General features: G+C 43.9%; 1 protein-coding gene across 5 annotated transcripts in view; it reads right to left on the reverse strand.

The window, feature by feature from the left end:
• LOC139388715 (rap guanine nucleotide exchange factor 1-like) overlaps positions 1-20740 on the reverse strand; it is a 99780-nt gene extending 79040 nt beyond the window's left edge. For 2 of the 5 annotated variants that reach the window (XM_071135569.1, XM_071135570.1), the window contains exon 1: positions 20478-20699. In XM_071135569.1, the coding sequence (XP_070991670.1) occupies positions 20478-20505 (28 nt within the window). In that variant the 5' untranslated portion in view covers positions 20506-20699. Of the gene's footprint in view, positions 1-20477 lie in introns of all 5 variants that reach the window. The other 3 variants (XM_071135571.1, XM_071135573.1, XM_071135572.1) reach the window with 3 other exon arrangements.
• Between the last annotated feature and the right edge of the window lie 4709 nt (positions 20741-25449).

Consider the following 25449-nt stretch of genomic DNA (forward strand, 5'->3'; position numbering starts at 1 on the left):
AAACGTTTGCCATGTTTCTGTCGATATTATGGATATAATTTGGAATTTCGGCGTTGTCGTGACCGCTATTTCCGGTGGATTTCTCAACATTACGTGAACAACAAACAGAGGTATTTTGGGTATAAAATGATCTTTATGGAACAAAAGGAACATTTGCTGTCTAACTGGGAGTCTCTTGAGTGAAAACATCAGAAGCTCAAAGGTAAACAAATAATTTGATTGCTTTTCTGATTTTTGTGACCTAGCTTGCTGCTGCTAGCTGGACATAATGCTATGCTAGGGTATCGATAAACTTACACAAATGCTTGTCTTGCTTTGGCTGTAAAGCATAATTTCAAAATCTGAGATGACAGGGTGATTAACAAAAGGCTAAGCTGTGTTTCACTATATTTCACTTGTGATTTCATGAATCTGAATATTTTCTAGTAATATTTTTTGACCGTTCCGCTATGCTAATTAGTGTAGTTGATGACAATTCTCCCGGATCCGGGATGGGTAGTTCCAAGAGGTTTTAAAAGACTCCTCTATGCAAGTAACCATTTCAATGGAATGTCACTGCGAAACTGTTGATAGACAGCTGGTAAATTCGCTCTGGCTATCTACTCTGATTCCATAACGCTCTCGTCGGAATGCGCAGAATAACTGACAAATTTACGAACGCTCAACACCTGTTGAATAAATGACTTCCGGCGCCGACAGAGATGGCCGCCTCGCTTCGCGTTCCTAGGAAACTATGCAGTTGTTTGTTTTTTTACGTGTTATTTCTTACATTAGTACCCCAGGTCATCTTAGGTTTCATCACATACAGTCGAGAAGAACTACTGAATATAAGATCAGCGTCAACTCACCATCAGTACGACCAAGAATACGCTTTTCGCGACGCGGATCCTGTGCTCTGCCTTACAAACAGGACAACGGAGTGGATCCCATGCAGCGACCCAAAAAAACGACTCCGAAAAAGAGGGAAACGAGGTGGTCTTCTGGTCAGACTCCGGAGACGGGCACACCGTGCACCATTCCCTAGCATTCTTCTTGCCAATGTCCAGTCTCTTGACAACAAGGTTGATGAAATCCGAGCAAGGGTAGCATTCCAGAGGGACATCAGAGACTGTAACGTTCTTTGCTTCACGGAAAGGTGGCTTACTGGAGAGACGCTATCCGAAGCGGTGCAGCCAACAGGTTTCTCCACGCATCGCGCAGACAGGAAAAAACATCTTTCTGGTAAAAAGAGGGGCGGGGGCGTATGCCTTATGACTAACGTGACATGGTGTGATGAAAGAAACATACAGGAACTCAAATCCTTCTGTTCACCTGATTTAGAATTCCTCACAATCAAATGTAGACCGCATTATCTACCAAGAGAATTCTCTTCGATTATAATCACAGCCGTATATATCCCCCCCCAAGCAGACACATCGTTGGCTCTGAATTAACTTTATTTGACTCTTTGCAAACTGGAAACCATTTATCCGGAGGCTGCATTCATTGTAGCTGGGGATTTTAACAAGGCTAATCTGAAAACAAGACTCCCCAAATTTTATCAGCATATCGATTGCGCAACCAGGGGTGGAAAGACCTTGGATCATTGTTACTCTAACTTCCGCGACGCATATAAGGCCCTGCCCCGCCCCCCTTTCGGAAAAGCTGACCACGACTCCATTTTATTGATCCCTGCCTACAGACAGAAACTAAAACAAGAGGCTCCCACGCTGAGGTCTGTCCAACGCTGGTCCGACCAAGCTGACTCCACACTCCAAGACTGCTTCCATCACGTGGACTGGGACATGTTTCGTATTGCGTCAGACAACAACATTGACGAATACGCTGATTCGGTGTGCGAGTTCATTAGAACGTGCGTTGAAGATGTCGTTCCCATAGCAACGATTAAAACATTCCCTAACCAGAAACCGTGGATTGATGGCAGCATTCGTGTGAAACTGAAAGCGCGAACCACTGCTTTTAATCAGGGCAAGGTGTCTGGTAACATGACCGAATACAAACAGTGCAGCTATTCCCTCCGCAAGGCTATCAAACAAGCTAAGCGTCAGTACAGAGACAAAGTAGAATCTCAATTCAACGGCTCAGACACAAGAGGCATGTGGCAGGGTCTACAGTCAATCACGGACTACAGGAAGAAATCCAGCCCAGTCACGGACCAGGATGTCCTGCTCCCAGGCAGACTAAATAACTTTTTTGCCCGCTTTGAGGACAATACAGTGCCACTGACACGGCCTGCAACGAAAACTTGCGGTCTCTCCTTCACTGCAGCCGAGGTGAGTAAGATATTTAAACGTGTTAACCCTCGCAAGGCTGCAGGCCCAGACGGCATCCCCAGCCGCGCCCTCAGAGCATGCGCAGACCAGCTGGCCGGTGTGTTTACGGACATATTCAATCAATCCCTATACCAGTCTGCTGTTCCCACATGCTTCAAGAGGGCCACCATTGTTCCTGTTCCCAAGAAAGCTAAGGTAACTGAGCTAAACGACTACCGCCCCGTAGCACTCACTTCCGTCATCATGAAGTGCTTTGAGAGACTAGTCAAGGACCATATCACCTCCACCCTACCTGACACCCTACACCCACTCCAATTTGCTTACCGCCCAAATAGGTCCACAGACGATGCAATCTCAACCACACTGCACACTGCCCTAACCCATCTGGACAAGAGGAATACCTATGTAAGAATGCTGTTCATTGACTACAGCTCGGCATTCAACACCATAGTACCCTCCAAGCTCGTCATCAAGCTCGAGACCCTGGGTCTCAACCCCGCCCTGTGCAACTGGGTACTGGACTTCCTGACGGGCCGCCCCCAGGTGGTGAGGGTAGGCAACAACATCTCCTCCCCGCTGATCCTCAACACTGGGGCCCCACAAGGGTGCGTTCTGAGCCCTCTCCTGTACTCCCTGTTCACCCACGACTGCGTGGCCACGCACGCCTCCAACTCAATCATCAAGTTTGCGGACGACACAACAGTGGTAGGCTTGATTACCAACAACGACGAGACGGCCTACAGGGAGGAGGTGAGGGCCCTCGGAGTGTGGTGTCAGGAAAATAACCTCACACTCAACGTCAACAAAACTAAGGAGATGATTGTGGACTTCAGGAAACAGCAGAGGGAACACCCCCCTATCCACATCGATGGAACAGTAGTGGAGAGGGTAGCAAGTTTTAAGTTCCTCGGCATACACATCACAGACAAACTGAATTGGTCCACTCACACAGACAGCATTGTGAAGAAGGCGCAGCAGCGCCTCTTCAATCTCAGGAGGCTGAAGAAATTCGGCTTGTCACCAAAAGCACTCACAAACTTCTACAGATGCACAATCGAGAGCATCCTGGCGGGCTGTATCACTGCCTGGTACGGCAACTGCTCCGCCCTCAACCGTAAGGCTCTCCAGAGGGTAGTGAGGTCTGCACAACGCATCACCGGCGGCAAACTACCTGCCCTCCAGGACACCTACACCACCCGATGTCACAGGAAGGCCATAAAGATCATCAAGGACATCAACCACCCGAGCCACTGCCTGTTCACCCCGCTATCATCCAGAAGGCGAGGTCAGTACAGGTGCATCAAAGCTGGAACCGAGAGACTGAAAAACAGCTTCTATCTCAAGGCTATCAGACTGTTAAACAGCCACCACTAACATTGAGTGGCTGCTGCCAACACACTGACTCAACTCCAGACACTTTAATAATGGGAATTGATGGGAAATGATGTAAATATATCACTAGCCACTTTAAACAATGCTACCTTATATAATGTTACTTACCCTACATTATTCATCTCATATGCATACGTATATACTGTACTCTATATCATCGACTGTATCCTTATGTAATACATGTATCACTAGCCACTTTAACTATGCCACTTTGTTTACATACTCATCTCATATGTATATACTGTACTCGATACAATCTACTGTATCTGCCTATGCTGCTCTGTACCATCACTCATTCATATATCCTTATGTACATATTCTTTATCCCCTCACACTGTGTACAAGACAGTAGTTTTGGAATTGTTAGTTAGATTACTTGTTGGTTATTACTGCATTGTCGGAACTAGAAGCACAAGCATTTCGCTACACTCGCATTAACATCTGCTAACCATGTGTATGTGACAAATAAAAAATTTGATTTGATTTGAATATGGCCGGTGTCAGTAAACATTGGCAAAAAAGCATAAAATTGTTGCAAGCAGCACATTTGCATCCGCCAATGCTCTGGATAACATAAAAACAGCCTAAATAGCTCTGCTAGGGCGAGTAAAATGATCAGTGAGCTGTCCTCATGTGTGTCTGGAAGTAGCTAGCAAGCTTGGGTGCTTGGGATACAAGTTTCTCAACTTTCAAAGCAGAAATACTTTCAAAATTTGCTACATAAGGCCGAATCGAGCCGGTCGGTCACCTATGAACATCCTTTTCTGGCTCAAATAAGATTCCCTCAAGATTTCGACATCAGAACAAAGACTCTAAATTCGAAATGTGATATGTAAATTAAGTTACAAGTATTTGAAACTATCTACAATGGTCAGGAAAAAAACTCATTTTTTATTCGGTCATGGAAATAAATTAATTTCTTGTTACCAAGTCATTTACTCTATGCCTTTAGTTTTCCATGTGGACCATTTTTTTTTAAATCTGTGAATTCTGAAAAGCTATTCAAGGATTGTTCCATAAGGTTGTTTAAACAAATTCTAATAATAATTGAATTGGCTCCAATCGGAAATCATAGTCACAAACCACAATTGGGTCACCTACTACTTTCCTCCCTTCCACTGGCATATTGTTATATTCAGCTGATAACTGTTTTCTTTCACTTTCTGTAGTCTGACCACGACTGCATTTTGTTGCTCCTTGCCTATAGACAGAAACTAAAAGAGGAAACGCCCGTGCTCAGGTCTGTTCAACGCTGGTCCGACCAATCTGATTCCACCCCTCAAGATTGCTTCGATCACGTGGACTGGGATATGTTCCAGAAAGCATCGGACAATAACATTGATGTATACGCTGATTCGGTGAGCGAGTTCATTAGCAAGTGCATCGGTGATGTGGTACCCATGGTGAATATTAAAATCTTCCCCAACCAGAAACCATGGATTGATGGCAGCATTTGTGCAAAACTGAAAGCGCGAACCACTGCTTTTAATCATGGCAAGGCGACCGGAAACATAACCGAATACAAACAGTGCAGCTATTCCCTTCGCAAGGCAATCAAACAAGCTAAGCGTCAGTATAGAGACAAAGTAGAGTCGCAATTCAACGGCTCAGACATGAGACGTATGTGGCAGTGTCTACAGTCAATCACGGACTACAAAAAGAAAACCAGCCCTGTCACGGATACCGATGTCTTGCTCCCAGACCAACTAAACAACTTCTTTGCTTGCTTTGAGGACAATACAGTGCCACTGACACGGCCCGCTCCCAAAACATGCGGGCTCTCCTTCACCACAGCCAACGTGAGTAAAACATTTAAAACGTGTTAACGTTGACGGCCCAGACGGCAACCCAGGCCGCGTCCTGAGAGCATGCGCAGACCAGCTGGCTGGTGTGTTTACGGACATATTCAATCAATCCCTATCCCAGCCTGCTGTTCCCACATGCTTCAAGAGGGCCACTATTGTTCCTGTTCCCAAGAAAGCTAAGGTAACAGAGCTAAACGACTATCGCCCTGTAGCACTCACTTCAGTCATCATGAAGTGCTTTGAGAGACTAGTCAAAGATCATATCACCTCCACCCTACCTGACACCCTAGACCCACTTCAATTGCTTACCGCCCCAATAGGTCCACAAACAACGCAATCACACTGCCCTAACCGATCTGGACAAGAGAAGTACCTATGTAAGAATGCTGTTCATCGATTACAGCTCAGCATTCAACACCATAGTACCCTCCAAACTCTTCATTAAGCTCGAGATCCTGGGTCTCGGCCCCGCCCTGTGCAACTGGGTCCTGGACTTTCTGACAGGCCGTCCCCAGGTGGTGAGGGTAGGAAACATCTCCACCCCGCTGATCCTCAATTGGGTGATGGGGTCCCACAAGGGTGCGTTCTCAGCCCTTTCCTGTACTCTGTTTACCCATGACTGTGTGGCCATGCACGCCTCAAACTCAATCATCAAGTTTGCAGATGACACTACTGTGGTAGGTTTGATTACCAACAATGACGAGACTGCCTACAGGAAGGAGGTGAGGACCCTCGGAGTATGGTGTCAGGAAAATAACCTCGCACTTAACGTCAACAAAACAAAGGAGATGATCATGGACTTCAGGAAACAGCAGAGGGAGCACCTACATATCCACATCGATGGGAGAGTAGTGGAGAAGGTGGAAAGCTAAGTTCCCCGGTGTACACATCACGGACAAACTGAAATGGTCCACCCACACAGACAGCATGGTGAAAAACGCACAACAGCATCTTTTCAACCTCAGGAGGCTGAAGAAATGTGGCTTGTCACCTAAAAACACTCACACTTTTACAGATTCACAATCGAGAGCATCCTATCGAGCTGTATCACCTCCTGGTACGGCAACTGCTCCGCCCAACAACCGTAAGGCTCTCCAGAGGGTAGTGAGGTCTGCACAATGCATCACCGGGGGCAAACTAACTGCCCTCCAGGACACCTACACCACCCGATGTCACAGGAAGGCCAAAAAGATCATCAAGGACAACAAACACCCGAGCCACTGCCTGTTCACATCACTACCATCCGAAAGGCGAGGTCAGTACAGGTGCATCAAAGCTGGGACAGAGAGATAGAAGCCATTTTTCAATCTCAAAGCCATCAGACTGCTAAACAGAAATCACTAACTCAGAAAGGCTGCTGCCTACATTGAGGCCCAATCACTGGCCACTTTAATAAATGGATCACTAGTCACTTTAACAATGCCACTTTATTAATGTTTACATGTCTTACATTATTCATATCACATGTATATACTGTATTTATACCATCCACTGCATCTTGCCTGTTCACCCCGCTATCATCCAGAAGGCGAGGTCAGTACAGGTGCATCAAAGCTGGGACCGAGAGACTGAAAAACAGCTTCTCTCGCTCTATCTCATATGTATATACTGTACTCTATATCATCTACTGTATCTTGCGTATGCCGTTCGGCCATCGCACATCCATATATTTATATGTACATATTCTTATTCATTTCTTTACACTTGTGTGTATAAGGTAGTTGTTGTGAAATTGTTAGATTACTTGTTAGATATTACTGCACAGTCGGAACTAGAAGCACAAGCATTTAGCTACACTCGCATTAACATCTGCTAACCATGTGTATGTAACCAATAAAATGTGATTTGATCAAAGCGCGTCTGGACAACCCCTCCCTCTCTCTCCAATTAATGTCACCTCTCCTGGCTCTTACTGATACCTACCCATAATCCCCCGCTTTCTATTTACTGTAACCACCATCCTCACATTGAAAAGTAGACGAAATTTGGTCAGGCCACCCTGGCCTTGATTTCAATGTCAACATGTCATTTTTTGTGTCTGCTCCGGACCAGCCTTGATTTCAATGTACACAGACATCTGGACCGGTCTTCATTTGGCCTAAACATAGATGTCCATGATTGGTTAAGATTTAGTCCAGACAAAACCGAACCAATAATGGATGTCTACGTTTCACAAGTTTGGACAGTACAGTAAAGGTAGAGTATAGTACTCTACTGTAGAGCGGAATATAGTTCAGCACAGTACAACACACGAGTTGAGTACACTAATCTCCTGTACTGGGGGGTGGCAGATAGCCTAGACGTTAGAGCATTGGGCCAGTAACCGAACGGTCACTAGTTCAAATCCCTAAGCCGACAAAGTGGGAAAAAAAACAATAATCTATGTGCCCTCGAGCAAGACACACCAGGTGTGAATCCACTTCACTTACTGAGGTTCAATAACCAAAATAGATTTTTGGAAACTGCTCCACAAACAGAGGAGACAGACCAGCTAGAGATAGATGGCTAGAGAAAGGCCGCCAGCCACTGTAAAGCTCTTCAGTCAGACACTCTTGAGCACAAAGTCCCCAGAAGAGCCAATTACACTTAAGCAGTGCTGAAGTGAGCAAGCACTGATGACTATGAGTAAATGGCTTTTAGCACATTAGCGAGAAGAGAGTACCACTAGCCTCTTTCTCGCTCTGCCTCTTTCTCGCTCTGCCTCTCCCTCACGCGCCACACAATCCTCCTGTTCATTCAGCTCTCTCTCTGTGTCAGTGCTGAAAATGATCTCTCATTGCTGGCACTAGGTGAGAACGATGGCGGGAAACATTTCACACACAGGAAAGGCTCTGAGTAGGGCAGGACTTGCAAGGTTAGGTCCCTACCTCGGTCTTGCTTCCAGATGGCCTGTTGCAGGGGGAGAGGAGGGGGAACGTTTTGGGCAATATTACAATAGCATCACCTATCAATGATGATTGACAGCCATCGTCAATGGTGACGACATTGTGATGCGTCAATGACAAAAAGCAGTGGAACTGGCTTCGAGGTACAGAGTTGAGTGAGGAGTTTAGCCTATTTGAACTTGATTGGCATGGAGTCTCGCAGCGCACAACAGGGCAGCAAGTGACATTCCGAGTAATTTAACTACTCGCTATAGCCTATTTCAAGAAATATGTGATACAGAATGCAAGAGAGGAATATAGGCCAGACAGAGCGGAAAATTAGACCAAAGCAGCACAAAATGTTCAGTCAGAAAATCTTGTTCTCTCTGTCGGATGCATGGGCTATAGCCTAAACCTGTTCATTTTTTTAATAGAAACAGATATTCCTTAAATATCTTGTGTTTAGCCATTTAAAAAAGACATTGCCTATATTCCCATTTCTCCACATTCGATAGGCTATATAAATATGAAAGCTACGCTTTGTCGTTTTATGCATGACTTTATTTGGTTTATTTGAATAGGCTAAAAACGTAAAGTAGTCAGAGACTAATAATGAGAGAGAGCAAACAATACCAATAGCCTATAGAAAAATAAAATGACAAGTTTAATCAAGTTTAAGCTTATTAAGAAATGATGCATACAGGCTGAGAAAATCTCTCCAAGCGAGGTTGAAAGTCCAATAACATATCATAAAAGTTATGAACAATAGCTTATTTGCCAAATATTCTAGCCTACGAAGGTGCTGTCCTAAAGTTGGGTCTTTCAAAAATAACAAGAATGAAAGCCTATAGCCTAAGCCTAGGCTATTGTCAATCACAGCTTTATGATAAATGGATTGTTCTTTTCCCCTATAATTTTATGAGGCAAAAAAAGAAATGAGCCAGTTCTGAAGACAGTAGAGTGCTTCTATTTAGCCCATGACGTCACTATGGTATAAGACCGTTTCTCATTAGACAATCACTGCTCCATCACAGCGCGCCACACACATGCTGAATCTCCACCAGAAAGGAATATTAGAAAAGACTTGCATGCACTTCACCTCTGCCCAGGCTTTCAACAACTGTATATTTCACCATGATTTGTCCAATTTCATTCTATTGGAGGGGGGGAGGGGCAATAGCATTAAATCGAATGCAACTGGGCGAATCATGAGGAAAGATACGGTTTGGATAGCAGGGCTGGGAATTGCCATGAACCTCACGATACTATTTTTATTTTATTTTACCTTTATTTAACTAGGCAAGTCAGTTAAGAACAAATTCTTATTTACAATGACGGACTAGGAACAGTGGGTTAACTGCCTTGTTCAGGGGCAGAACGACAGATTTGTACCTTGTCAGCTCGGGGGTTCCGGTTACTAGTCCAACGCTCTAACCACTAGGCTACCCTGCCGCCACGATGCTTTGGTGCCAATACGCAGAAGTATTGCGATATTGTCAAAATAATATCCAGATATGTAACTATTAGTGGTGCAACAGATCACAAAACTCATGGTTCGGATCACAGTTTTGAGTCAGATGTCTAAGGGATTGGTGAGAGGGCAAACCGTGCCATGGGGTTGGGAAGAGAGGGAATGAGGTCACACCCCCCTCTCTGCTTCCTATTTCAACTGGGTTCAGAAATGGGAAAATTGTCATGTGATATACTCAGCTGCCATGGAGTGAAGGAATATCCCCCTTCTTTCAAATACCACCCATTCTGTCTTTTGACACAGCCCTGCCACGCCCGTTTCCCAGCGCGCGCTCTCTCACACTTACACACCTAAAAAGGGAGCCCTGGAGTTCCACATTCCCCACATGCCTCGTCCCATCCCCTAGTCAGCCTGGGCTGCTGCCATTTATGCTGCCCTGCTCTGCTGAGGCTACAGAAACATAATATTACGCAATACAGCAGAGGTTGAGTCCACATTACATACACAAACTGCTGCAGGACAGACAGTGTGTGTTTCTGTGATGGACCCATATTAAGTATATGATTGACTACCCAATATCCAGAGTGTGCATTTGTGTTGGAGAAGGTCAAGAGTTGGTTCTGTCACGGCACGAAGGAAATAAGTGGACATGACATATCAGCATGACATTTTTAGGCAGGGACCCGCCTCCACTGCCACGTAGCTCAGCTGTGGTTGCAGTGGCTAACTACTATAGCTAGCTGGCCTTTAGATCTCCCACCAGTCTGCTGCTTGTCGGACACAGAGTCTATTACTCACACACACTGCTCAGCTGAAGTGACGGAACAGGCCACGGTGGACTCACACACACACACACACTAGAGGTCAACAGATTAATCGGAATGGACGATTAATTAGGGCTGATTTCAAGTTTTCATAACAATCGGAAATCGGTATTTTTGGATGCCAATTATTTAAAAATTGCTGTTACATTGCACAACCTTCAATGTTGTGTCATAATTACGTAAAAATCTGGCAAATTAGTTCGCAATGAGCCAGGCGGCCCAAACTGTTGCATTTACCCTGACTCTGCGTGCAATGAACGCAAGAGAAGTGACACAATTTAATCTGGTTAATATTGTCTTCTAACCTGGATTTCTTTTAGTTATATATGCAGGTTTAAAAATATATACACTTCTGTGTATTGATTTTAAGAAAGGCATTGATGTTTATGGTTAGGTACACGTTGGGGCAACGACAGTCCTTTTTCGCAAATGCGCACCGCATGAATTATATGCAACGCAGGACACATTAGATAAACTAGTAATATCATCATCCATGTGTAGTTATAACTAGCGATTATGATTGATTGTTTTTTTAAGATAAGTTTAATGCTAGCTAGCAACTTATCTTGGCTTCTTACTGCAGTTGCGTAACAGGCGGGCTCCTCGTGAGGCAGATGGTTCGAGCGTTGTACTAGTTAAACGTAAGGTTGCAAGATTGAATCCCTGAGCTGACAAGGTGAAAATCTGTCATTCTGCCCCTGAACAAGGCAGTTAACCCACCGTTCCTAGGCCGTCATTAAAAATAAGAATGTGTTCTTAACTGACTTGCCTAGTTAGACTTAAGAATGCCATCTGTTAGATAAAATACGGAACGGTTCCGTATTTCACTGAAAGAATAAACGTTTTGTTTTCGAAATGATAGTTTCCGTATTCGACCATATTAATGACCTAAGGCTCATATTTCTGTGTGTTATGTTATAATTAAGTCTATGATTTGATAGAGCAGTCTGAGCGATAGTAGGCACAAGCAGGCTCGTAAGCATTCATTCAAACAGCACTTTCGTGCGTTTTGCCAGCAGCTCGTCGCTGTGCTTCAAGCATTGCGCTGTTTATGACTTCAAGCCTATCAACTCCCGAGATTAGGCTGGTGTAACCGATGTGAAATGGCTAGCTAGTTAGCGTTTCAAACGTCACTCGCTCTGAGACTTGGAGTAGTTGTTCCCCTTGCTCTGCATGGGTAACGCTGCTTCGAGGGTGGCTGTTGTCGATGTGTTCCTGGTTCGAGCCCAGGTAGCGGCGAGGAGAGGGATGGAAGCTATACTGTTACACTGGCAATACTAAAGTGCCTATAAGAACATCCAATAGTCGAAGGTTAATGAAATACAAATGGTATAGAGAGAAATAGTCCTATAATAACTACAAACTAAAATTCCTTCTTGGAATATTGAAGTCTCATGTTAAAAGGAACCACCAGCTTTCATATGTTCTCATGTTCTAAGCAAGGAACTTAAACGTTAGCTTTCTTCTCCAACACTTTGTTTTTGCACTATTTAAACCAAATTGAACATGTTTCATCATTTATTTGAGGCTAAATTGATTTTATTGATGTATTATATTCAGTTAAAATAAAAGTGTTCATTCAGTATTGTTTTAAATTGTCATTATAACAAATAGTTTTTTTTATTTTTATAAATCGGCCGATTAATCGGTATCTGCTTTTTTTGGTCCTCTAATAATCGGAATCGAAAAATCATAAAATCGGTCGACCTCTAACACACACACACACAAAAACAAGGCATTACCCCATTCTGCGCTGTGTAATTACACAATGATGGACTCAACCACCTCAATTATGGAGCCTCTCTCTCTATGCGAAGCTAGCAGCACACCAGGGTATCTCGGTTCACACACTGCTAACTGCCTGAGCCAAAGAGGCAGTTATTCCGAAGTTACAAATTAACAGGGCTAATGAGGCTAATGCTAAATATCGCAAGTAAATGTTGCCGCTACTTTTCACATGGCACAGACAATCAAAGCCACTGACTAGTTTGAAACAAAACTGACCTAGAATGAGTGGAATCAATGTTTTTTCAATTATTTTCTACAATTGAGAATAGCCTGACCAAAGTTAAAGCCTTAACATGCAAACCTCACCGGCCACATTGCACAAACATCTACGTAGTCAAGAGCTAAAATAGAACTTGGTTCTATTTGAGACGCTCCATGCGCTGCAAGCCCCCTCCTTATTGGATATCAGGATGATACAAACCCACGTGGATGCTTGAAGGACAAACGAGGAGAGATTAACTAAAGATAAGAAATTAGATATACAGCACATTTTCAAATCAAACTTTATTTGCCACATGCACCAAATGCAACAAGTGTAGACTTTACTGTGAAATGCTTACTTACAAGCCCTTAACCAACAGTGTAGACTTTACTGTGAAATGCTTACTGAAAAGCCCTTAACCAACAGTGTAGACTTTACTGTGAAATGCTGACTGACAAGCCCTTAACCAACAGTGCAGTTCAAGAAGAAAATATTTACCAAGTAGGCTAAAATAAAAAGTAACACAATAAGAATAACGAGGCTATATACAGGTGGCACCGGTACCGAGTCAGTGTGCAGGGGTACAGGCTAGTTGAGATAATTTCTACATGTAGGTGGGGGCGAAGTGACTATGCATAGGTAACAAACAAACAGCGAGTACTAGCAGTGTACAAGAGAGGGGGTGGTCAATGTAAATTGTCCGGTGGCAATTTTTTTTCTGACCACCTCCCAATAGGCCGTCTCATCGTTGTCGGTGATCAGGCCTACCACTGTTGTGTCGTCAAACTTAATGATGGTGTTGGAGACGTCGTTTGGCAGTCGTGGGTGAACAGGGAATACAGGAGGGGACAAAGTACACACCCCTGTGGTGCCCCAGTGTTAAGGATCGGCGTGGCAGACGTGTTGTTGCCTACTTTTACCACCTGGGGGCGGTCTGTCAGGAAGTCCAGGATCCAGTTGCAGAGGGACGTGTTTAGTCCCAGAGTCCTTAGCTCAGTGATGAGCTGTGAGCACTGTGGTGTTGAACACTGAGCTGTAGTCAATGAACAGCATTCTCACATAGATGTTCCCTTTGTCCAGGTGGGAAATTGCCTCATCTGTGGATCTGTTGGGGCGGTATGCAAATTGGAGTGGGTCTAGGGTGTCCAGGAGGATGCTATTGATGTGAGCCATGACCAGCCTTTCAAAGCACTTCATGGCTACCGACGTAAGTGTCACGGGGCGGTAATCATTTAGGCAGGTTACCTTCGCTTCCTTGGGCACAGGGACTATGGTGGTCTGCTTGAAACATGTAGGTATTACAGACCCGGACAGGGAGAGATTGAACATGTCAGTGAAGCTTTGAGCTTTGAGGACACGTCCTGATAATCCGTCTGGCCCAGCGTCTTTGTGAATGCTGACCTGTTTAAAAGTCTTGTTCACATCAACTACAGAGAGCGTTATCACAGTCATCCAGAACAGCTGGCGCTCTCGTGCATGCTTCAGTGTTGCTTGCCTCGAAGCAAGCATAAAAAGCATTTAGCTCGTCTGGTAGGCTCGTATCTGGGTTTCCCATTGTAGTCTAATAGTTTTCAAGCCCTGCCACATCCGACGAGCGTCAGAGCTGGTGTAGTAGGATTCAATCTTAATCCTGTATTGACGCTTTGCTTGTTTGATGGTTCGTCTGAGGGCATAGCGGGATTTCTTATAAGTGTCCGGATTAGTCTCCCACTCCTTGAAAGCGGCCAGCTCTAGCCTTTCACTCGATGTGGATGTTGCCTGTAATCCATGGCTTCTGGTTGGGATATGTACGTACAGTCACTGTGGAGACGTCATCACTTATTGATGAAGCCGATGACTGAGGTGGCGTATTCCTCAATGCCATTGGATGAACCCCGGAACATATTCCAGTCTGTGCTAGCAAAACAGTCCAGTAGAGTAGCATCCGTGTCATCTGATCACTTCCGTATTGAGCGAGTCACTGGTACTTCCTGCTTCAGTTTTTGCTTTCAAGTGGGAATCTGGAGGATAGAATTATGGTCAGATTTGCCAAATGGAGGGCGGGGGAGAGCTTTGTATGAATCTCCGTGTGTGGAGTAAGTGTGGTCCAGGATTTTTTTTTTGTGGTTGCACATGTGACAGGCTGTTAATTTGGTAAAACTGATTTAAGTTTGACTGCATTAAAGTCCCCGGCCACTAGGAGCGCCGCTTCTGGGTGAGCATTTTCTTCTTTGCCTATGGCCTTATAGAGTTGGTTGAGAGCGGTCTTAGTGCCAGCTTCACTTTGTGGTGGTAAATAGACGGCTATGAATAATACAGATGAGAACTCTCTTGGTAGATAGTGTGGTCGACAGCTTATCATAAGGTACTCTACCTCAGGCGAGCAACACCTCGAGACTTTAATATTAGACATCGCGCACCAGCTGTTAATGACAAAAGACACACACACACACACACACACCCCTTGTCTTACCAGAGGTAGCGTCTCCGTTTTGCCAGTGCATGGAAAATCCCGGCAGCTCGATATTGTTAGTTTCTTCGTTCAGCCACATCTCGGTAAAACATAAGATGTTACAGTTTTTAATGTCCCGTTGGTAGGATAATCTTAATAGTAGGTCTTCAATTTTATTTTCCAACGATTGCACGTAAGCAAGGAGAACGGAAGGCATTGGGAGTTTGCTCGCTCGCCTCCGGATTCTCAGAAGGATCCCCGATCTGCAACCCCTTTCCCGGCGTCTTTTCTTCACACATAAGTGGTGGATCTGGGCCTGTTCCAATGAAAGCAGGATATCCTTCTCATCAAACTCGTTCAAGGAAAAAAAAATCCAGTCCGCGGTGAGTAATCTCTTTTCTGATGTCCAGAAGTTATTTTGGGTGATAAGATACGGTAGCATCAACATTATGTACACAATAAGTTCACAAATAAGTTACACAAAAGGCAAAAAAAAACGAACAAAATGTAACAATTGTTTGGGAGAAAACGTCAGCCATGTTCTTCAGCGCCATCTTTTCAGTTGGTAAATTATAATAACAATGTGCAAACACATTTCCTCATTGAGGCTAATAATACTGTTTTCAATCTATCTGAAGCTGGTGGATGAAACGAGATGGATCAGATGGATGAAACAGTGAGACGACTCAGGGTTGAGAGCCCAGGCCCATGCAGTCTACTCTGCACAGGCCAGGCTGTGGAGAGCTGTTGCTAGTGTACTCCTCTGGCTGGCTGGGTCCACCCTAAACTGCAGTACAGCAAATGAGCACCTTTACAAATGCCACAATACACAAAAAGCCCAGGGTGGAATGTCCCCGGTGCTGCATTCCAGCCAGCACTTCTATTTTTCTTTACATAACAGCTCTAAAAACAGGATGGCTTTGAATGGCTTGACTTTGAGAAGAAAATAAGGTTTTTCCATCTATCCCAAAAGAAGAACATATTCAAGCGTGGAGGCATTTAGCGCAAGAAAAAAATAGGCCTACTGGGGTGCAAGAGTGAAACAAACTAACAAATACTTCCATTGGTCTTCATCTAATCAACAGATCAAGTAAAATAAAACTGTTCAACCAACGACCACTGTAAATAGAAATGCTTCAATATGAAACATGATCAGTGTTTGGGGATCACCATACATCCCCATAGTTGTGCAATTACTGTTGATGTGACCAGGTGTGTGTTGGTTTAAACCACCTGATTGTTCCTCATCTAGTTCTCCGTGTAAAGAATCTGCATCTTCAGAAGAGCCTTGGCTCCTCCAGCTTGTGTTTCCTATCTAGGAGTCCTGCAGTCCTCCATTCAGACACTTGGTCCAGGTTGTCCAATTTGACTCAACCTTTAGTTACTGTCCAACAACTGTTTACAGTCAGCTCAGGGGAATGTAAGCTAGGCTACCTAGATGATCACCGACAAATTCACAGAAGAAGAAGTCATTTCACAACTGTTGTTGACAGTCAAGCTGCTGCTGTAAGTGTGATGAACTCCACACTTCACGTAGACAGACGATTGGCCAATTCAGAGTCTACGTGTGTCCATGTTAGTCACTCACTAAACTGCCGTCCTTAGACCACAAAACATGGGTAGAAAGATCATAGGAATAGAATATCCTTAATGATGAGCTGGCTCAAAACTTTCCCTGAATCACGAGAGGTTGAAGAAGAATCCTGTATAAGTATTGAGAAATGGGCTTCAGGAGTGACATACTCCAGTCTCCTTTAGCAGAGGTTCTTAGTAAACAAGTCCAGGCCAGTCATCAAGGGAAGCAAGTCCATGGCTGTCTATATCAGTGACATCCAGAGAAGGATTCATTGAATATTGATTGGCATTTAGATCTAAGGGGTGGGAGGTCAGACCCATGATGTAAATACAGGGATCAAATCACTTGGTCCTACTGCATCAAATGACCGAACACCACAGATAACCAGGAATTCATTGGAACCGGGGTGGATGCTGCACAACCCCTGAGAGAATCGCTTCAGTGCTAAATGGATCTGTACAAGAGGGGTTTCATAAAAGAGTACAGGGTTGCAACTCCTAGCACATTTTTTACTGGCCTCCCCAACTGATGCCAACAGTGTCCTCAGTAGCTACTGTAAAGCACTCTGACCATGAAAATCTTCTGTTGGAAGAAGATTGCGTTCCTCCAATGTAGTATTCAGCTCTGCATTGCTCTCCTCCATCTATTTGTTTATCCCATCCTTGCTTGGTTCCTCCAGATAGGACAGTACTCCGTCAGTAACTCCATTCCAACCAAGCCTCCAGTCGGTTTCCGCCCTCTCTGGCTCCCCCTCACACTTGTGTGCTCCCAAACACAATTAAAGCACATCTAAGATCTACAGAGTAAGTGAAAGTCTCTCATTCCAAGGGACCGCTAAAATACTTAAAATTGCAGCACCACGGCTTATAGCTGAGCACTCTTTCAGTCACCAAAACCTACATGAACCCTGTGAGACACCCTGTTGTCATAATAAAAGCTACTTGGTATTGTTTGTTTGTAGCACACTGGAGAAGGGAGACTCTCTCTAGTCTATACAGTGCAGCAGAGGCAAAATATATATTTTTTATGCCGCCAGTGTCACTGTGCTGCCTGCTCATCCAGAAGACTTGTGGTCTGGTCTGTAAGGTGTGTGCACGCATGCACACACAGCTAGGGGTAGGGCAGGCAGAGAGGCTAAAATAAGGAAATGGATGGATCAGTTACGCTGTGACCGGCTGCTCCATTGGCTCTGTCTGGTCAGACAGAAGTCACTGAGCTAATTATAAAGCCAGTGTTTCTACACGGACACTATTACTAACAGTGACATGACATACCACCACTGCCCGCTTACATCAGCTCTCTCTATTAGAGGTCGACCGATTAATCGGAATGGCCGATTAATTAAAAATATTATGTAATCCATTTTAGAATAAGGCTGTAACGTAACAAAATGTGGAAAACGTCAAGGGGTCTGAATACTTTCCAAATGCACTGTACATACTCTCTCCCCCTTGGACAAATTCTCGCTTCCTGACCATAAGACCAAGCTCTCTGAAGATTCCTCTTACAGCCCACAGACACCCTTTTATCTTTCCTTCATTCCCTCTCTCTCTGGGGAACAAAACATGTGCTTTTCTCCAGCTCTCCTACAGTAGCTACACATCCAGTCCTTGTGCCACTGGTGTGCCTCAGCTTAGTTTGTTTCCATGGCGCCCAGGCTTGGCCTAGTCCCTCTTTCCAGCTTACTTGCATCCAACATAGTGTGTCTGTTTGCCCTGCCCTGGGGGGACAGATCTGGAATTGATGGACACATATAGATAGAACAGAGCGGCGAAGACAGCAGACTGAACAGGTGACCTGGTAAACATGCGCAGGCGGACAAACCCCAAGTGACCAGCCAGGCCAGCCACACATGGAATTCAGTCGTTCTCATAGCGCAGAAAACATATATTCGGAAAGTATTCAGACCCCTTGACTTTTCCCACATTTTTCCAACCTTATTCTAATTCTCATCAATCTAAACACAATACCCCACAATGACAAAGTGAAATCAGGTGTTTAGAAACTTTTGCAAATGTATTATAAATAAAAACTGAAATACCTTATTTACATAAGTATTCAGACCCTTTACTATGACACTGAAAACTGAGCTTAGGTGCATCCTGTTTCCATTGATCATCCTTGATGTTTCTAAAACTTGGGAGTCCACCAGTGATAAATGTAATTGATTGGACATGATTTGGAAAGGCACACACCTGTCTATATAAGGTTGACAGTGCATGTCAGCACAAAAACCAACCATGAGGTCAAAGGAATTGTCTGTAGAGCTCAGAGACAGGATTGTGTGAATCTTTATGTGTGGACAAAGTGCAGCCTTTAATGTCATATCACTCTGTCATACATATGCACATATCTAGGGCAGCTCAGACAATCAACCTGGTCTCAGAGCATTTAGTATTATTCTGTACGTAAATCTGTGATGCTCCATTTAATGTTTTTTCATCGAACGGTATGTTATTTTTTGGATGTCCATCACCCATTTCGTATGATATGTTACAAATTACAATTTGTATTATGTTACGAATTTGCTAAACGTAAATGTCACAAATTCTAGCTAGGTGGCCACTGTTAGCTAGCTTGCTGACATTAGTGAGGCTAGGGGTTAAGTTTAGGAGTTTAGGAGTTTAAGGTTAGCTAACATGCTAAGTAGTTGCTAAAAAGTAGTATGAAGTTAGGGGCTAAAAAGCTAAAGCTGTTCATAATGAGATTCGAACTGCTACCTTTGGGTTGCTAGATGTTTGTGTTATACACCCACCCAGCCTTAAGTAACCATACCAAACATAACATAGTAAATTCTGTCTTGGATTTACGTACAGAATAATACGAAATGATCTTAGACCAGGTTGCAACAATCCAATGGCTCTGCTACTGCCATAAGAACTAATAGACATACAGTCGGAAACTTTACGTCTGTTTGGTGGGCCGTCTCTCTGTGGACAACGCACTCCCACCACTGCCCAATGTGTAGTGTGTGCAACCGTGAGCTGCAGGCATCACCGCGGGGGTCAAGAGGCGAAACAGAAAGACAGCTGGAGGGGTGGGCTACTAGCGGAGATAGTTCCCTTCACCAGGCGATGAAGTCAGGCCTCCCATTGTACTTAACGCCATATTCCTAGATAAGGATGCCTTCACTTTGTATTACACATAGTTCACTTTTGCATCACAGCGTGGACACTGTAAATATTGTGTCAGACACTGCTGCAACACATGTCATTGCAAAGCAGATATGCCACGTGCACAATGGAAAGTCAATTTGACAACACAGGGAGGGCGGGTGTGATACATTAGTCCGGTGTGATTGCAACCCCAGTTAAAGCTGGAGGTCAAATTGAGTTACTTAGCCTGCAAATAAGTTGTCTAGCACAGAAGACATGCTTGTTGCTGTGTGGCGTTGCCCCACTGGTTTAAAACTTAGCAAGCACAGCTGGTTAAGCTAACATTAACTAGAAAACATCTGCAAAGGAGAAAGGCATCTAGATGAAGTTGAGCGACCTAATACTTAGTTATTTCTTCGAGTACTAGCACCATTTGAACGTTAGTAACGGTACTATCTTACAAGCTAAGGAAAAGTGCTAACGTTAGTTAGCTAGAATGTTGTTGGTCAACATACGCCAACTGGCGAACATTTCTACACCGTTACCCCGACACAGCCATGGTGTGGAAACCCCGTTTACTCTACTGGGTAAGAGAGAAACACGGCTGGCAAAAAAAACGTGTCCTATGGAAAATATGTGAAGAGTCCCGGACGCAACGAGACCCCCAAGCCGGGCCTACCCGTCCCCAATGTGTGTGATATCCCAGTCCCCAGGATAGAGCAGTGGTATGAGGCGCCAGTCGGCTGGACTGCTTACCTTGCTTGCTCTCTATTTTCCCCGACATTTCGTCGCCAGCAGTGATTTCACTCGCAATAAAAACAACAAGAAACTGTCACGCCGTGTCTCCCTCAATTATCTCCGCATTGTTGTTTCACATGTGTCCGTGAGATGAATTCGCTGGAGGTACGAGACCAGATTTGTGGCACACACATGTACATGAAACGATGTATTAAACTGTTTCTTCTCGGTCTCCAAGCTATTTTCACTGAGTGGAGGAGCTGAGACCAACACAGCACTACTGTGAACCGTGTGTCCTCGACATGGACAGCAGCGCCTCCTTGCGCCTGGAGTTAGCTACGTAATTTGGTCAGCAAGCGGGTGGGTTTCAATTTCAGTGGAAAGTGCCCCCTGTGGCTACGATCTGTGAAGAATTTTGGGCTGCTCAGAGGTAGAGGGAGCAATACAATTAAACCATTTATATAACAATACTCTGACCAAATACTATAGGCCTATATAATTGTTGACGGATATATACTGGATATTTTACAAACTAAGTATTGTATAAGTATTTTATATTATAAGCCGTATAAAGTACAATTCTGTACGAGGTCTCTGTCTGTCAACCCCGGTGGGCCTAACAAACCAGGCTAGCCTACATTATCTTGCTTTAGTGCCAAAATAAATTAACTCACAAAGCAGCATGTCTAGCATGAAAAAGTCAGTGTGTGAGAATGCCCTTATCTTCTTGTTCTGAATAATTGATCTGACTGGCAGAGTGGATCTGCATTCCCTTCTGTCAGTGTGTAGTGATCTGGATCATCCTTTATCCACCCACGGCTATCCTGAGGGGCCAAGGGAGAAGCCATAGAATTAGGAATTAGAATACCAATACTAGTCATTTAGGAGAAGCATGGGGTGGAATCTTGGACCTCAAGTGAAGAGGTTGACATTGACCTGACTCACACTTTTCTCAAAAATCTAAGCATACCTTTGTTGTATAATACCTTGTCCTTCAATGTGTGGAGTCAATCTTAATTGCAGCAGAAATATTCATAGTGTGAGTGAGTGTGTAACATGTCACAGGAAGCAGGTCTGCCCTCTGACTTTAGGGAATGTATGTCTCGAGGCTATGGTGAGTGTTGGTGCATGTGTGGGTGTGTACACTGTGTGTGTGTGGAATGCATTTGCTGAGGCTATGGTGAAATCACAGAGAGGAAACACAGAACAATGAGTTCCTGAGCAGAGACAGGCCTGTCAGGACAGGCTAGAGCTCTGCTCACTGACAGAATAACTGGCCTCTAGTTGTAGTTCCTTCTCTATGTGTGCCTCAACATACAGCAAAGCCAATGCCTCTGTCAGTTTCTTCACTGTAGCTGTAAGCTCCGCTGTTTACTCCATATCACTGAAAATGTTTCATAAAAATGGCTGCACGCTAGTTTTGTTTGATAGTGTCAACCACAATATCCCAAAGCCTAGGACCAAGAGGCATTGAGAGGTAGCCTTTAGTTACTATGCTCCCAGCCTCTGGAATAGCCTGACAGAGAACCTGACGGGGGTCGAAACAGTGGACATATTTAAAAGAGATCTTAAAACACACCTTTTTAGCTCTGCTTTTCCTTGGGGTGGTTTATAGTCTTTCAGTTTTTATTGTTATTCTTTAGTTTTTTTATCCTCTGATGTTTGTTGTCTAGTAGATATTTCTGTTTTAATTTATATCGTTTTTAATGTTTTTTTTTCCAGTGAAGCGCATTGCATCTATGTCTGAATTGTGCTATATAAATAAAGCTTGATTTGAATGTGATGTAGAGAACTTAGTGTACTTTATACAGTGGTGAGTAAAATGACCAACTTTGCCCAGGGAAAGTTTAGTTGGAAAGTGAGAAAAAAGGAAGAGAAAGTGGAATGTTGATAATGTTGATGCAGCTATCTATTTCTATGAGGGTAGTCAACTCAAGGGTTGGTCACTTTATTGATATGTTACATAGAGCATCCCAATCTTAGTCCTGAGGACCCAAAGGGGTGCACATTTTTGTTTTTGCCCTAGCACTACCACAATTGAACGAATCAACCCATCAGTCCTTTGATTATTTGAATCAGGTGTGTTAGTGCTAGGGCAAAAACAAAAATGTGCACCCCTTTCGGTCCCCAGAACCAGTATTGGGAGGATTGGGAAGAATTTCACATAGTGCTACAGCCACTGCTCATATTTAATCCAAACAATGACAATGTAACCTATTTCATAACCTTTCTACTATAGTGATTACCTGGAAGTTGTGTTGTTTTGTCACCATTCTCGGTAGAATCCAAGATTGTGCAGTCAGTTTTCCAGTTTCCACTCCTCTGCTCGAATCAGAACCAGGCTAGAATAGCTACTGGCTGACACCTAGAGGCCATACGTTGACAACACACCCTGAGTGCCGAAAAAGAAAAGACAGTGCTGCCATTCATTTCTTTTTCCACCAAGCGTCGCTCACGTGCTGCGTTAGAAATGTGTGTTTAGAGCCGAACTGCACTGTCTCCATTGAACAAAATGTGGAATTGGATTGAGTATAAAGGAAGGGAAAGGATGGGATACCTAGTCAGTTGTACAACTGAATGTGACTCCGGGATGCTGGCCTTCTAGGCAGAGTTCCTCAGTCCAGTGTCTGTGTTCTATTGCCCATCTTAATCTTAATTATTTTTATTGGCCAATCTGAGATATGTCTTTTTCTTTGCAACTCTGCCTAGAAGGACAGCATCCCGGAGTCGCCTCTTCACTGTTGACATTGAGACGGGTGTTTTCAAAACTATGAAAATATCAGGTTTGAAGGTAAGACCCAGAGGCAGAATGTGTCAAAGTAACAATGTTTATTACAGCAACAGAGGCAGGCAAACAACAGGTAAAGGCAGGCAGGGGTCGATAATCCAGAGGTGGGGCAACGGTACAGGACGGCAGGCAGGGTCAGATCAGGCAGAGGTCGGTAATCCAGAGGTTGGTCAAAGGTACAGGACGGCAGGCAAGCTCAGGGTCAGCGGCAGGCAGATTGGTCAGGCAGGTGGGCTCAGAGACAGGACAGGTAAGGGTCAAAACCAGGAGGGCGAGAAAAAGAGAGACTGGGGAAAAGCAGGAGCTGAGACAAAACGCTGGTTGACTTGTCAAACTGGCAACAGGCAAACAGAGAGCACAGGTATAACTACACAGGGGTAATGGGGAAGATGGGTGACACCTGGAGGGGACTGGAGACAATCCCAAAGACAGGTGAAACAGATCAGGGTGTGACAGAAATAACACATATGGAATCATGTAGTAACCAAAACAGTGTTAAACAAATCAAAATATATTTTATATGTGAGATTCTTCAAAGTAATCACCCTTTACCTTGATGACAACTTTGCACACTCTTGGGATTCTCTCAACCAGCTTCACCTGGAATGCTTTTCCCACAGTCTTGAAGGAGTTCCCACATATGCTGAGCATTTTTTGGCTGCTTTTCCATCACTCTGTGGTCCAAATCAACCCAAACCATTTCAATTGGGTTGAGGCTGGGAGGATTGTGTAGGCCAGGTCATCTGATGCAGGACTCCATCACCCTCCTTCTTGGTCAAACAGCCCTTACACAGCCTGTAGGTGTGTTGGGTCATTGTACTGTTGAAAAACAAATTATAGTCCCACTAAACGCAAACCAGATGGGATGGCGTATACCCGCAGAATGCTGTGGTGGCCATGCTGGTTAAGTGTGCCTTGAATTCTAAATAAATCACTGACAGTGTCACCAGCAAAGCAGCCCCACACCATCACACCTCCTCCTCCATGCTTCACATTGGGAACCACACATGCGGAGATCATCCGTTCACCTTCTCTGCATCTCACAAAGACATGGCGATTGGAACCAAAAATCCCAAAAATTGGACTCATCAGACCAAAGGACATATTTTCACCGGTCTAATGTCCATTGCTCGTGTTTCTTGGCCCATGCTATTCTCTTCTTATTATTGGTGTCCTTTAGTATTGTTTTTTGCAGCAATTCGACCATGAAAGCCTGATTCATGCAGTCTCATCTGAACAGTTGAAATGTGTCTGTTAAGCATTTATTTGGGCTGCAATTTCTGAGGCTGGTAACTCTAATGAGTCCACTCCAGCAGAGGTAACCCTGCATTTTCCTTTCCTGTGGCGGTCCTCATGAGAGCCAGTTTCATCACAGTGCTTGATGATTTTTGCGACTGCACTTGAAGAAACTTTCAAACTCTGAAATGTCCTGTATTGACTGACCTTCATGTCTTAAAGTAATGAAACAATCATTTCTCTTTGCATATTTTGAGCTGTTCTTGCCATAATATGGACTTTGTCTTTTACCAAATAGGGCTATATTCTGTATACCACCCTTACCATGTCACAACACAACTGACTTTTTTGGTTACTACATGATTCATGTGTTATTTCATAGTTTGGATGTCTTCACTATTATTCTGCAATGTAGAAAATATATTTAAATAATAAAACCCTTAAATGGGTAGGTGTGTCCAAACCTTTGGTCCTCCCTGGTTTTTACACTGTTGCTACTCACTGTTTATTATCTATGCATAGTCACTTTACTCCTACCTACATGTACAAATGACCTTGACTAACCCGTACCCCGCACATTGACTTGGTACCGGTACACCCTATATTTAGCCTCATTGTTGTTATTTTATTGTGTTACTTTCCATTTTATTTTTTACTTTAGTTTATTTAGTAAATATTTTCTTAACTTGATTTCTTGAACTGCATTGTTGGTTAAGGGCTTGTAAGTAAGCTTTTCACAGTAAGGTCTACACTGTTGGTTAAGGGGCTTGTAAGTAAGCATTTCACAGTAAGGTCTACTACACCTGTTGTATTCGGCGCATGTGACAAATTAGATTTGATTTGATGATTCCAGAATTTTTCCATACACCAAAAAATATATAATTATTTCAAATTTTGTACACACATTTGTTTACATCACTGTTACTAAACATTTCTCCTTTGCCAATATAATCCATCCACCTGACA

This window comes from Oncorhynchus clarkii, chromosome 29 (assembly GCF_045791955.1).
Source record: "Oncorhynchus clarkii lewisi isolate Uvic-CL-2024 chromosome 29, UVic_Ocla_1.0, whole genome shotgun sequence".
In the NCBI taxonomy this organism is placed as follows: domain Eukaryota; kingdom Metazoa; phylum Chordata; class Actinopteri; order Salmoniformes; family Salmonidae; genus Oncorhynchus; species Oncorhynchus clarkii.